General features: G+C 39.5%; 2 protein-coding genes across 4 annotated transcripts in view; one reads left to right on the top strand and one right to left on the bottom strand.

The window, feature by feature from the left end:
• Positions 1–6710, bottom strand: part of ARNT (aryl hydrocarbon receptor nuclear translocator) — a 76066-nt gene extending 69356 nt beyond the window's left edge. For 2 of the 3 annotated variants that reach the window (XM_047085357.1, XM_047085359.1), the window contains exon 1: positions 6557–6710. In XM_047085357.1, the coding sequence (XP_046941313.1) occupies positions 6557–6581 (25 nt within the window). In that variant the 5' untranslated portion in view covers positions 6582–6710. The remainder of the gene's footprint in view (positions 1–6556) is intronic. The other variant, XM_047085358.1, reaches the window with a different exon arrangement.
• Positions 6711–13921: 7211 nt separating this feature from the next.
• LOC124516285 (spindle and kinetochore-associated protein 2-like) lies at positions 13922–14284 on the top strand. The gene has a single exon (XM_047085566.1). It carries the CDS (start codon positions 13922–13924, stop codon positions 14282–14284), a length of 363 nt encoding a protein of 120 aa, XP_046941522.1.
• Positions 14285–15625: the final 1341 nt, after the last annotated feature.

Below are 15625 nucleotides of genomic sequence, written 5' to 3'. Positions count from 1 at the left end.
ATGAACCGCAAGGTCACAACCTGACCTGAAGTCAGATGCTTAACCGACTGAGCCACCCAGGCGCCCCAATTTTATTTCATTTTTTTAATGTTTATTTATTTTATTATTTATTTTGAGAGAGAGCATGAGCAGGGGAGGGGCAGAGAGAGGGGGAGAGAGAGAATCCCAAGCAGGCTCTGCACTGTCAGCACAGAGCCTGATGTGGGCTCAAACTCACAAACCATGAGATCATGACGTGAGCCAAAATCAAGAGTCCAACGCTTAACCAACTGAGCCACCCAGGTACCCCTAAATAAATATTTTAAATATATTTACATGATTAAAACATTTCATATGTTTAAATATACGTATGTTTTATGGAGGAGAAAAAAAAGATGACGTGATAACCAATCAGATAAATACATGAAAGAACCTAAAACACCTCTAGTTGCTTAGCCTGGGGAACTGGAAAAACTGTGACAGTCGTGAAAGATACAGAAAAGTCAGGAAGGGCAACACATTTGAAGGAAATGCTTGTGAGTATATACATAAATAGCGTATTAAATATTATTCAAATAGAGATAGCTCTTAAACAGATGAAAATATAGAAAAGAAGTTTATGTGAGAGAACAGGAATAAAAATTTTTGAGAATTTTTTTTAAGAATCTTTAATATAGGGGTGCCTAGGTGGCTCAGTCAGTTAAGCCTCCGACTTCGGCTCAGGTCACGATCTTGCAGTTCACAAGTTCCAGCCCCTCATCGGGCTCTGTGCTGACAGCTTAGAGCCTGGAGCCTGCTTCAGATTCTGTGTCTGTCTCTCAAAAATGAATAAATGTTAAAAAAATATTTTTTTTAAATGTTGACAATGTAGACGAATTGCCAACAATCAAATTGTCTCTACCCCCTACTAGTTATGAGACTTCAGACAAACCACTTATTCACTCTGTGCCTTAGTTTCCTCATTTGTAAAACAATAATACATACCTCATAAGACTGTTGCAAAAATTAAATAATACATACATATATATGAAGACTAAATGAAATAATACATTTAGAATAACTGGCATATATTAATAAATGCTATTATAAATTAATTCATGATGTTAATGACTTTATTAGTACTACCCTTTCAGAGATATTTTCATGTTAACAGTGCATAAAGATATGAACCCCAACATTCATTTATTCAACCAATACTCACTGAACATCCTAGGCACCACTGGGAGCAGTGGAGAGCGTGGTGAAAAAGGAAGGTAAACATCCTGTTCTCATGCAACTTAAATTCTAATTAATTGTAAAAGTCATAAACTGTCCATTCAACTATAGTGAAAATGTAGAGGGGAAAATGCAAAATGAAAAAACGATGAAGAGGGGCACCTGGATGGCTCAGTCACCAGAACATACAACTGTTGATCTCAGGGTTGTCAGTTTGAGCCCCACAATGGGTGTAGAGATTATTAAAAAAAAAAAAAAGAAAAGAAAGAAAGAAATGATGAAGAGATGTAAATTTAGAGAATTAATTTGGAAAGTGAGAGACGTTTCTAACATACAGAATAGCCAACAAAACAAAAAGTGGAACCTGGCCTATAGTAGGAACTTAATAAATGTTTAATCATTCCTAAAAATAGATGGCTCTACAAGCAAGGCCTATCACTGGGTGTGCCTGATGGACCCACCAGATACAATCCAGTGAGCTCAAGCCTTGGATTTCAGAAAGGTCTTAAATGTATTTTTTTACTGGGGCGCCTGGGTGGCTCAGTGGTTGAGCATCCAATTCTTGATTTCAGCTCAGGTCATGATCTCACAGTTCGGTTCATGGAATGGAGGCACCTGTTGGGCTGTGTGCTGACAGCTCAGAGCCTGCTTGGGATTCTCTTTACACCACCCCCTCCCACCCCTCCCACATGTGCGTTTGCACACACATACATGCTTTCTCTCTCTTTCTCTCTCTCAAAATCTAAAAAAAAAAAAAAAAAAAAACAGAAGTTTTTTAAAAAAATGTATTCTTTTTCTGTTCCATCTAAATGAAATCTGCTATACCACCATAGATAGAAATGTTACCCTTGCACCCCTACATAGGATTGTACCACTAAGGAATTAACCTTTAAAATAAATACTGTGAGTGAACAGCTTGAAGGAAAAAAAAAAGGATGGCTCCGAAAACAGTTTCCACTATCAAGGATTCAAATTTTACTAGTTTTGGAATGAAATACCCACAATATGTCATGACCTGAGTAAAATCAAGGGGAAAAAAAGGGTCTGTTTCCTTGACTATTACAATTTAGTTTCTGAAGATCACCACTTGGCGCTATGAAAATCCCTACTGGGGGTGCCTGGGTGGCGCAGTCGGTTGAGCGTCCGACTTCAGCTCAGGTCACGATCTTGCGGTCTGTGAGTTCGAGCCCCGCGTCGGGCTCTGGGCTGATGGCTCGGAGCCTGGAGCCTGCTTCCGATTCTGTGTCTCCTTCTCTCTCTGCCCCTCCCCCATTCATGCTCTGTCTCTCTCTGTCTCAAAAATAAATAAACGCTAAAAAAAAAAAATTAAAAAAAAAAAAAAGAAAATCCCTACTGTTATTGCCTTAAGAAAGTCATCAACAGCAGAGAACCACAAAAAGCTTTTCATAAAACATCCATAAACAACATATTGTTCTCATCTGTTAGTGGATTGAGTAGAGGGGTAAGGCTGGAATGCAAAAACTAAGATTAGAGACCACTATTTTATAACAATAAGAAAACTAGAGTTCCAATAATGCAGTGGTATCTACTTCTTAATTTCTAAGAAAACAGAAGATTCCAGTTGATGCCACAAATCTAAATCATAGATCTGCACAGATCTAATACACGGATGAAGGTTCTTTTTAAAAAATGTTAATTGTATTTCAAATGCTGAATTAGTAAATTATATTTCATGGGAATGCAAGCTGGTGCAGCCACTCTGGGAAACAGTATAGAGGTTCCTCAAAAAACTAAAAATAGAACTACCCTATGACCCAGCAATTGCACTATTCGGTATTTATCCAAGGGATATAGGTGTGCAGTTTCTAAGGGACACACGCACCCCCCATGTTCACAGCAGCACTATCAACAATAGCCAAAGTATGGAAAGAGCCCAAATGTCCATTGATGGATGAATGGATAAAGAAAATGTGGTGTGTGTGTATATATACATATATATACTATATATAAATGTATATATAGTATATATATATATAAATATATATATACTATACACACACACACACACACACACACAAAATGGAGTATTACTCAGCAACCAAAAAGAATGAAATCTTGCCATCTGCAACTACGTGGATGGAACTAGAGGGTATTATGCTAAGTGAAATTAGTCAGAGAAAGACAAATTTCATATGACTTCACTCATATCAGGACTTTAAGAGACAAAACAGATGAACATAAGGGAAGGGAAACAAAAATAATATAAAAACAAGGAGGGGGACAAAACAGAAGAGACTCATAAATATGGAGAACAAACTGAGGATTACTGGAGGGGGTGTGGGAGGGGAGATGGGCTAAATGGGTAAGGGGCACTAAGGAATCTACTCCTGAAATTGTTGTACTATATGCTAATTTGGATGTAAATTTAAAAATAAATAAATAAGTGGTAAAAAAAATAAACAACACTTTTGTAAAAAAGAAAATAATATACTTTTCAAAAAGTTTTTGCAATAAAGTATCTTGACACCTTGACTTTATACCACATAAATTCTTTTCCCCTATCTGAAAAAAGTAATGGGTAAGAATTTTGTTAATTAATGTTTTCAAAACTATAATTTAAATAGTTGAAAAGAAAAATTCTTCCTAAATGTCAGCCTCACAAACCCAAAGAGTGTTCCTTCCTTTACCTTCCGCTACATTCTCCATCCACAATAAGTGGTACCTAATAGCACAAGAGGAGGTGTCTACTAACGAGAATACCAGAATCAAGGGAAGAAATACCTACACTCCTACACATTCATTCACATCTCTGGTATGAATACTGAATTAGAAGTCAAATACCTGCTCTTTCCCCAACCAGCACCTTAGCCAATGCATTACGAATCATGCATGCAATTTAAAAAGTGTTCCTCAAAATTGTTAGTGTTCCACAGACAAAAAACAGCCAGCCTACCTTCATTAACTACCTACCCACCCACTTCTACTTGCCAATGGTAAGTAGAATTAGTGAACAATAACAGAATATGGGGAATTATCAATTCATGCAAAGAAAAAGGCATTATCGCATTAGACCTATTACTTTAACATAACTCGTAAGAGAGTAGAGTATAAACCACATCTTACTCTACTTGTGATCCAGCACCATGTTAAGACATAGTGAAAATGCAAAGGAACCAGGTTCCCTGCAAGATACGGAATGGCCATCAACAGTCCCTAAATCATACTCTACGTACAATTGACACGATCTTCACGCATTATTAACACTGCAGATGAACTTAAATGAACCTTAGAAAAGTTAAATAATGATCACAAACATCTTTTGCAGACATATGTGAAGATGGAATTAGCAAGAATTGGAGGGAATCTTAACAAAAAGCAGAAAGATAAAACAGAAAAAAAAATCAAAGAAATAGGTATAATGTCTCTAGTCCCTAAAATGGCTCTGAGGAAAGATTTGACCATGCAATAAAAAATTCCGACCTGAAAACCATTTACTTTCTTTTCACTGAGCACAGTACATTTCCACCCTTGTCCCTCCACTCAGTCCACATATCCCAAAACACAGCAGGCTATAAAAGTCCACAATGCATCTATGACCGCTTCCTTTTGAAATAAAGGGGCAAAAGAAGAAAGGAAGGAAGAAAATACATTTTCTAATTTAATTATCAGGTGTGGAATGTATCAATAACTTGGAAGAGATGTGAGAATGTTTCAACATCAAAAAGGAAATCTACAAAATACAGAAACAGGCTGTCAAAGGATATTAAACAAAACTAAATGTTTCATCAGCAAGGATTCTGCACAAATAAATACTATTTTCTGCTTCAGATTTAAGCTGATATCGATCAGCTAATGAAATGTGGTCAAAAGACTGTCATTTTGGTCACTGTTGTTTAAAAAAACAAAATAAAGCAGCCCCGCCCACACTGCTGGAAAAAAGCTTCTGACATATGCACTAAACTTGTTTACCAAGGCCACCTCTTAATAAGAGAAATGCTTTGCAACTTGACTAGGGTTATGTAACTATTTTGCAATGTGTTATCAGTTTAAAATCATGTTTATTTACTCCCTAGTTTTAACACATAGGTTATTCTTCTATAAGGTCAGGTGGCCGTAATAATAGCATGTTTCCAATTTTATTCCATCATTCAGAACTTCCCGCAATAAAACTTTAGCCATTAATTTTATCTACTTCTCCTCTAAATTTTTTAAAAGATTATATGATATTGACATGTGACAAATTAACTTCTTTAAATAGCTCTGTTCCCAAAAACATGGTAGTAAAGGTAATAAATTTGATAGTGACAACTTTTATAGCAAAACCTGGGTACCACAAAATAATACTGCAGTTCACAGACATGGAAAAAATCCAATTTCAGTTTCAAGGTGGGAACACCAGTGAATCCCTTCCCCTGCTGTATTTTCAAGCAATTCACCACCAACTTCTGGCTTCTTTTTTAAGGACTTTTTTTAAGGATTTTATTTTGCAAGAGAATCGCCAAAGTCTGCAAGGTAAACTAGGATCCCTAAAATGAAATACTTCCCAGGGATAAATAACTGCAATATAGTGGAAAGAGGACTAGGAATTTAGAGACCTCATCTGCACTACACCCCACTCCATCACTTAGACATGATTGGCTAGATTTTTGTTGTTGTTGTTAATGTTCAAGCTCCCCCTTTAGAAGAGATGTTCACTGAAAAATGACAAGGAACTGAACTTTTCTTAAAGAATGGGGACTGCCTCGGTCTACACCAAACAAGATTTAAACCTGGGGTTCTTGCTGTAGGGCAAGATCTGCCCTGAACAACCATTACTCAAACTTCAGTCCTCAGCAGCTAAAGATACTAGAGGCACTAAATACGTGAATACCAGTTTCGGGGCGGGGGGGGGGGGGGGGTACAGCCTAGAGAAACAGAGTATCCAAAAATTTTTTATTTTAATTGTAAGTGTTTAAACGTTTGGAAGTTTAACACTTCAGCTAAACAGCAAGGCGGTCCAGTGTTTCTAAACCCGAATTACTTTTAAGGTAAAACGAGCCATTCTGCCCACAGTCATTCTGTATCAAGCCGTTCCGCGGGCAGAGTTGAAAGACGACCACATCGCACACCAGCACGCAGCCAGCAGAGGGGAGGCAGGCCAAGCCCAGCGCGGGGATCCGCTCCAGCAGCACTCGCCCCACGCAAGTCCCACCCGCACGCTCCCTCCCTCCACCCCGGGTCTCCCCAGTTCCCTAGGTCGGCCCCTCCCCCCGTTCCTCCCCTCCCCCACAAACCCCTCGCTGTCCCCGCGTGTCCTAGCTCCCTCAGCCCCAACTACGGCCCCTCAGCCCAGGGTCTCCTCAGCTGCCAACCTCTTCAGCCCCTCTTCCTTTGGAGGAGCCCCAGCCCTCCTTCTACTCACCGGGGTTAGCAGCAGTCGCCGCCATGGCCGCAGATGCCACTGCCGTCGCACCACCCCCCTCCCAGTGGGAGGAGCCGCCGCCACCGAACTGGGGGAAGGGGGAGGGGAGAGCCACTCCCCAAACGCGGTACCCTACAGCCGCCACCGCTACCGCGGAATCTAAGATGGCGGCTGCGGCAACCCTCCCCCCCCCCTCCCTTCGGCCCCAGCCCCTGCGGAGCACAGACCCCACCCACAGAGTGGGTGGAGTCATTCGCCGAGACCCGCCTGCTCGGGGAAACTGGCGAATAGAAACGCCAAGAGGTAGGGCCGGCCACTGTGCCTGCCGGTTCATTGGAGGAGGGGCCCTGGAAAAGAAGTCCAGCTGTCTCTCTAATCCCGCCTCCTGTGCGTCAGAGGTCAGTGATCAAGTGACGTCAGTGAAAAACAATTTTACTAAAAAGCTTCGCTAAGTGGTGGTTTCGCTGGCTGACCGCTGTGCAGACGATTGGTTTTGTAAATCTTTAGATTCTCTAATGCTTGAACTTTACCCAGTGATTTGTAATCCTTTCTAGAGGTTTTTTTTTTTTTTTTTCTCCTTTAAGGATCTTTTCCCTGGTGGAAAAAGTTCAATAATTTTTGAGTGCTTGCTATGGATTTGGTAGTGTAAAAGGATCTGGGCATTTAAGGTCTGGTAAGGGAGATAGATACCTACTGCGAAAACGGAAGGCAATGTATGCAGAAGTGAGTGGGATGACTTCCTTTGGTCAAACTTAGGGACATACTGATGGGATTTTAGTAGGGAAGTGCTAAGATGAGGACTGAACAAATTTTTTAATAATCGGAAAGCATTGAGCATTCGCTCCAGAAGCTGTCCAAACTGTTTTATGTGTATTTACTCATTCGGTCCTCACAACACAGTGATGTAGATTCTATTATTATTTACATTTTGCAGATAAGGAAACAGAAGCAAAGAGATTAAGCAAGTGATAACCAACGAGTAAGTAATGGTGTGCGAGGCAAACTGGAGAAGTTTGACTCCAGGGACATGTTTTAGCACTACAGTTTTAGCTCACCTTACATATCTTTCACAAATTGTTTAATATAAATTTAACTCGAATTTTAACAGAAACTCCGTCATGCTATTGAGCATCTTTGCATTCTTATAGGTTATATATGTAATACAAGGATTACATTGATCCATTTCTCTCGTTTAGTTAACAGCACAGTTTATCTTAGCTGAGGTAGCTTAACATAATTTGTATATTATTGTTTACATTTGTTAAATTAATTTTTTCTTTGTTGCTATTTTGTTGTGTTGTATTTCCAATTCATCATAGAAGAAAAATCATCCACTCAAAAGAAGTATACTGAAACATAAGAAGTAGTGATAAAAAAAAGTCACAAGTACGGTATTTCAATTCAAAATTGTGTAGTAAAGCTAGGGGCATCTGGGTGGCTCAGTTAGTTAAGTGTCTGACTTAGGCTCAGGTCATGACCTCAAAGTTCCTGAGTTCAAACCCCAAGGTTCCTGAGTGGGAGCCCCACATTGAGCTCTGTGCTGACAGCTCAGAGCCTGGAGCCTCCTTTGGATTCTGTGTCTCCCTCTCTGCCCCTCCTCAGCTGACACTCTATTTTCTTTCTCTCTCAAAAATAAATAAACATTAAAAAAAAAAAAAACAGAATCAAAATTATGTAGTAAAGATAGCCAGCTATTAAACAAGATCGCAGTTTAGAGGGCACTTGGGTGGCTCAACATTTAAGCAGCCAACCCTTGATTTTGGCTCAGGTCATGATCTCGTGGTTGATGAGACCAAGCCTGGTTTTGGGTTCTATGCTGACAGCACAGATACTGCTTGGGATTCTCTCTCTCCCTCTCTCCCTCTCTGCTCCTTCCCTGTACACACACAAGCTCTTTAAATAAATAAATAAATACATAAATACATAAATACATAAATACATAAATACATAAATAAATAAACATTTTTTAAAAGTCTGCAGTTATATAGACTGTAAGTTTTGTGCCTTTTCATGTGGTAAGTTCATCCAAGCAGCAATAAATAAATGAATAAATAAAAATGTAAATAGAAAGTACAACTATGAATAACTAAACTGGATTTTATTGGGCCAGCAATCCATTTGTCTATTGCCTGCTACATTTTGGCTGTTAGGAACCTTTGTCAGTGACTCAAAAAGCCATCAAAGCTTTCAAGTCATATTTGAACCAAATACAATGACCTCATTGCCATGTAAAATGTATTTTTCCAGAATGAATGCAAAATAATGTTTTCCAGTATGAAATAGATGAATTTGTGGATAAAAAAGATCAAGTTACATCCCTGGTTTAAAAATGGCAAAAGTCATTTTGTTTCAGCAATGCTTGTACAACTAGCTACAAAGTTAACAACATGGGAATGCAAGCTGGTGCAGTCACGCTGGAAAACAGTATGGAGGCTCCTCAAAAAACTAAAAATAGAACTACCCTACGACCCAGAAATTGCACTACTAGGAATTTATACACGGGATATAGGTGTGCAGTTTCTAAGGGACACATGCACCCCCATGTTTACGGCAGCACTATCAACAATAGCCAAAGTATGGAAAGAGCCCAAATGTCCATCGATGGATGAATGGATAAAGAAAATGTGGTATGTATATACATATATATTTATTTATTTATTTATTTATACACACACACACACACACACACACACACTCACACACACACACAAAATGGAGTATTACTCAGCAACCAAAAAGAATGAAATCTTGCCATCTGCAACTACGTGGATGGAACTGGAGGGTATTATGCTAAGTGAAATTAGTCAGAGAAAGACAAAAATCATAAGACTTCACTCATATGAGGACTTTAAGAGACAAAACAGATGAACATAAGGGAAGGGAAACAAAAATAATATAAAAACAGGGAGGGGGACAAAACAGAAGAGACTCATAAATATGGAGAACAAACTGAGGGTTACTGGAGGGGTTGTGGGAGGGGGGATGGGCTAAATGGGTAAGGGGCACTAAGGAATCTACTCCTCAAATAATTGTTGCACTACATTCTAACTAGTTTGGATGTAAATTTTAAAAAATAAAAAATAAAATTTAAAAAAGTTAACAACAAATGTTTTGCTTAGAGAAAGTTTAACAAGCTATTGGCAAAAATCCCTAATCAAATACCACACAGAATCATGGTATAGAGCATGAAAGGGCAATATTAGCCCTGTACTTGCTAACAGTGGACACCACCAATGTACATAATATGAACCGTTTCACAGCATATATGCAGCACATAAGGAAAAATGCCCAGAAACTTCCTGTTAGGATTATCATTCAAAATTAAAGTTACACTAATTCTAAAAGACATATGCACCTGTGTGTTTACTGCAGCATTATTTGCAATAGCCAAGATATGGAAGCAATTCAAGTGTCCATGGACCTATGAATGGATAAAGATGTGGTATACAATGGAATATTACCATAAAAAAGAATGAAATCTTGCTATTTGCAACAACATGGGTGGATCCAGGGAATAAAATGCTAAGTGAAATAAGTCAGTCAAAGACAAATACCATATGATTTCACTCATATGTGGAATTTAAGAAACAAAACAAATGAACAAAGAAAAAAAGAGACTCAAAATGTAAAGGACAAACTGGTGGTTGCCAAAAGGGTTGGGGTGGGGGGGAGAGAAGTGAAATAGGTGAAGGAGATAATGAGTACACTTCCTCTGATGATCACTGAGTAATGTATAGAATTGTTGAATTACTGTATTGAACACCTGAAATAACACTGTATGTTAACTATACTGGAATTAAAAAATAAATAAAAATTTGTTTAAAAATAAAATAAAAATCATATATATTTTATACATTGCTAAAGTATATGTCATAGTAAAGATAAGAAAAAAGAACACTTTTGAAAGGATGCACAGAAAACCATTACCTATACTTAGTTCCAGGGCAACAAATTGGAGTCTAAATGGGAGAAACTCTTAGTTTCCACTGAATTTTTTTGTAATATTTTGAAAGGTAAAAAGCTTATATGTAGGTCTGGAGAATGCTAAGAGAAATAAAAACACTGACACAGTAAAAAAGAAAAAAAAATTGAAGTTGCAGAAAAAGACCTTTTCATTTAGAAAAACTTTCATTTAACAAGGAATTATTTTGGGGGCGGCTGGGTGGCTCAGTCGGTTGAGCGTCCGACTTGGGCTCAGGTCATGATCTCACGGTTTGTGGGTTCAAGCCCCACATCGGGCTCTGTGCTGGGAGTTCAGAGCCTGGAACTTGCTTGGATTCTGTCTCCCTCTCTCTCTGCCCCTCCCTCACTCACGCTCTGTCTCTGTCTCTCAAAAAATGAACAAACGTTAAAAAAAAATAAATAAAGGGGCACCCAGGTGGCTTAGTCGGTTGAGCATCCGACTTTGGCTCAGGTCATGATCTCACAGCTCATGAGTTTGAGCCCTGCGTCAGGCTGTGTGCTGACAGCTCGGAGCCTGGAGCCTGCTTCAGATTATGTGCCTCCCTCTCTCTCTGCCCCAACCCAGTCGTCTTCTGTCTCTGTCTCTCTCAAAAATAAATAGACATTAAAATAGTAAATAAAATAAAATAAAATAGAATTATTTTGTGAGGTGTGAGAAAGTCTGAAAAAATATCTTGGGATCAACACTGATAGAGTTGTAGCCTTGGGTGAGGGAAGGCCATTATTTCTACAAAAAAGAAAATGTCAGTCCACTTTCTGTTTTATTCAGGGAACAGTTGGTAGCCAAGGAGTAGTTCTCCTGAGCCTGCTTAAGTATAGAACAAATTAGTAAAAACTGTAAATATAGTAAAATAGCATCCAGTGAGCATAATCTTTGAAAAGAAATGGGTAAATGTTAGAAGACTTTTTTCTGCAGTAAAGTAAGGGGCAAGTAATGGCGAAGATGCTGTCACAAGGGCTGAAGTAGAATATCCCTTTTCTACTATACAGATAATACTAACAAAAAGCATTTTTTCCAAGTAGATTTATCTGAGCACCGTTTTCAGTATTTTCACTAACTTGAATTTATGACTTCAAGTTAAAAATGCCATGACTTTTAATCTTAAGAACAAAGTATCAGGATTTTGTAAGAAAACCAGACAGTTGGGGCGCCTGGGTGGCGCAGTCGGTTAAGCGTCCGACTTCAGCCAGGTCACGATCTTGCAGTCTGTGAGTTCGAGCCCCGCGTCGGGCTCTGGGCTGATGGCTCGGAGCCTGGAGCCTGTTTCCGATTCTGTGTCTCCCTCTCTCTCTGCCCCTCGCCTGTTCATGCTCTGTCTCTCTCTGTCCCAAAAATAAATAAACGTTGAAAAAAAAAATTTTTTTTTTTAAAAAATTTTTAAAAAAAAAAAGAAAACCAGACAGTTGTGCAAATGCCTTGACCACCAAGAGTTTATGATTTCCCAATATATGATAATTTTATTTCTTCACTGGAGAAAAAAAAAAACGAATGACACATTATTGAACATGTTTTAACCACATCAAAATGTCACAACTGAATGGGGGGAGAAAAACTTTTCAAAGTTGAATGTAACCCATACAACTAAATACAACTCCTGCTCTCTCCCAAATTGAAACATTCCACTTTTGAGGTTGCTGTATGCTGTATGCCCTTCTACACATGTCCTTCAGTTAGAAACCCTACATCAGGGCACCTTGGTTAAGCAACCAACTGGCTCAGGTCATGATCTCACGGTTCCTGACTTTGAACACCACATTGGGCTCTGTGCTGACACCTCAGATCCTAGAGCCTGCTTTGGATTCTGTGTCTTCCTCTCTCTTGACCACTCCCCCACTCATGCTCTGTCTGGCTCTCTCTCTCTCTCAAAATGAATGAACATTTAAAAAATTAAAAAGAAACTCTACATCATACAAAGTCCATGTTAGATAAAAAACCATTCATTCAGAATGACCTGATGATAGCCCCACTCATTGCAATATCTGACAACCCACTGTGAATTCAGATTTTCTAATTCTAGTAGAAATGAAAATTAAGAAGTTGATTAAGAAATACCTGGGCACCTGGGTGGCTCTGTTGGTTAGGTGTCTGACTTTGGCTCAGGTCATGACCTCACAGTTCACAAGTTCAGGCCCCACATCGGGCTCTGTGCTGACAGCTCAGAGCCCAGAACTCACTTTGGATCCTGTGTCTCCCTCTCTCTCTGCCCCTCCCCGCTCACGCTCGCGTGCTTGCACACACGCTCTCTTTTTCTCTCTCTCAAAAATCAACACTGTTAAAAATTTGTTTAAAAAATGACCTATTGCACATGTTTTCAGCTTACCGATATTAAAGTTACTATTGCTACTATTAATTTTTTACCTGTTACAAGTTGTTTTGTTACCTTGATAATGATGGCAAGGCAGTTTTTTTAATTATTTAAAATGGTGATCTGCGGATGCACCAGTTTTAGTGTCTCCAGATATAGTTACCAGATTTAGCAAATAAAAATACAGGTTGCCTAGTCAATTTAAACTTCAGATAAATGACAAATGACTTAAAAAATTTTTTTTAACTTTATTTTTGAGAGAGAGAAGAGAGAGTGCGAGCAGGAGACGGGCAGAGAGCGAGGGAGACACAGAATCCAAAGCAGGCTCCAGGCTCCAAGCTGTCAGCACAGAGCTCCATGGGGGGCTCAAACTCACAAAATCATGACCTGAGCCAAAGTCTGATGCTTAACTGACTGAGCCACCCAGATGCCCCACAAGTGACTTTTTTTGGTAAAAGTATGTTCCAAATGTCGCATAGGACATATTTATGTGTTTTTAAACATTCATCTTTCATCCAAAAACCCTACTCTTGGAGGTTAAAATTTTAAGGAACACTGATCCAGGTTTTTTGCAGGGGTGGGCGGGGGGGGGGCGGGGGTGGAGACTGCAGGCAGAAAATCCACTTAGGTAAGTAGCTACTGCAGAAACCCAGGACAGCAATTACAAGGATCTGACACAGGTCAATGAAACTGAAAAGACAATGATTGCCACAAGTACCGTTTTGACAAATAATCAAAAAGGTTTGCCATGGAACTGTACGTGTATGGAATGAAAGGAAGCTGTGACGTCAAAAGAAGGATTTGGGATAATATCAATAACAGAGATAGGGGCTAACTGGAAGCTCAGGTTTGTTCTGTTCATATTTATTTGTTGGATTGGTTGGTAGGACAGCCAGGTAAAAATGCTTATTAAGCATATGAAATCATAGGGCATCTGCCCAAAAGAGAGGTTGGGACCTAGATGTAAACTTCACCAACTGCAAGACACTGTGGTTTCATAGAATGCTAGCACCTTAGTTAAAAGAGAGAGGCTAAAGGACACAAAAAATGCCTCAAGAAATGCCTGTTTCAGTCTGAGGAATGTCAACTATTCAAGATGGAGGCAGAGGTCAACAAGATGAAACTGATGTTCCAGAAAGCTGACTCTGATCCAGATTACATTCAGTACAGACCAGAATATGAAATCAAGACTAATCATCCTGAGTCAGCAAGCAAGAAAAATCCAGTTACACTCTTAACGGAATCATTAGCAATAAAGTCTCAGTATCAAACTTCGCATGCATGCTTTAAGCCATTAGCTGTTGGGCAGAAAGAGACTAAGAGCTGTGTTTGTGCCACTGTCCTTAAGACTACGACCATAATACAAGAACTACAAAAGCAAACAGACTTGGAGCTGTCACTGTGGACTAAAAAGAAAACTGTGGCAGAGCAATTAAAATCTCACATGTCAGAGTTATGAAGAAATGGACTTGCCAAAGAGAACTCTCATGGAGAAGAGATCCATTCCAGAAAATTTTAGGAAGATGTCTTTTCAGCACTTGATGACTAGAGGTAGGGGGATGGGAAGGAGATTTAGCTTGACTGACTGGATAATTGATGCCTTTCACAAGATAGGGGAACATAAGAAGGGCAAAGAGTAATCAATAAAGTTCAGCTGAAAGGATGGGATGGGAATAAAGGGATTTTAAAAATATATGCACACACAGGGGCGCCTGGGTGGTTCAGTCAGTTAAGCATCCAACTTCGGCTCAGGTCATGATCTCATGGTCCGTGAGTTTGAGCCCCGCGTCAGGCTCTGTGCTGACAGCTCAGAGCCTGGAACCTGCTTTGGATTCTATGTCTCCCTGTCTCTCTGCGCCCTTCCCACCCCGCCCCATTCATGCTCTGTCTTTCTTTGTCAAAATAAGTAAACATTAAAAATTTTGAAAAATATATGCACACCCACTTAGTCTTATAATTTCAGACAAGGAAGTTTAACACTATTTTGCATCTGTTTTTGTATAATTGGGATACCATAGATGTCTTGGCCTACTGTAAGAGAATATTTATGCACCATTTATGCAGTCAAACGTGAATGGCCATGCTTTGGAAATTAAAGGATAGAAAGAAAAAAAAGAAAGAAAGAGAGAAATGCCTATTTCAGACGATGGAAGAAGGAAGAGGCAATCTGGAAGAAGCAAGGCAATGAAGCAAAAGGAATTTCGAGATAAAAGATTTTGGGCAATAGCATCACGTGTTCAGAGATGAGGATGAGCAAATCTAAGGAGAGTAGATGCAGCAGAAACCATAGTTGAGTGAGTGAGAGTGTACAGAAAGTGAGTAAACGTAGTCAGATAGCTGGCATACAACACCTTTTCAAGAAATATGGGGGCACCTCGTGATTCAGTCGATTGGGCATCCGACTTGGGCTTAGGTCATGGTCTCACCGTTTGTGAGTCCAAGCTGCTGTCAGCACAGAGCCTGTTTCTAATCCTCTGTCTCCCTCTCTCTCTGCCCTTCTTCCACTCACACTTTCTCAAAAATAAACATTTAAAAAAAACACTAAGAAATATGGCAATGAAGGGGCACCTGGTGGTTCAGTTGGTTAAGCGTCCAACTCTTGATTTTGGCTCAGGTCATGATCTCACGGTTCATGGGTTCCAGCCCCACTCTGGGCTCTGTGCTGACTGTATTGAGCCTATTTGGGATTCTCTCTCTCTCTCTCTCTCTCTCCCCCTCCTCTATGCGTGTGCACACTCTCTCCATCTCTCCAAATAAATAAAAACTTGAAGGAAGGGAGGAAGGAAGGAAGGAAAGAAGG

This window comes from Lynx rufus, unplaced genomic scaffold (assembly GCF_022079265.1).
Source record: "Lynx rufus isolate CCGP_SWC_20201006 ecotype Redwood Valley unplaced genomic scaffold, mLynRuf1.p SCAF_2, whole genome shotgun sequence".
In the NCBI taxonomy this organism is placed as follows: domain Eukaryota; kingdom Metazoa; phylum Chordata; class Mammalia; order Carnivora; family Felidae; genus Lynx; species Lynx rufus.
Note: the sequence above shows the minus strand (reverse complement) of the source record. Positions and strands in the feature narration are given on the sequence as shown.

Excerpts from the sequence above, each read along its gene's own strand:
- LOC124516285 (XM_047085566.1), top strand. The coding sequence starts at position 13,922 with ATGGAGGCAGAGGTCAACAAGATGAAACTGATGTTCCAGAAAGCTGAC.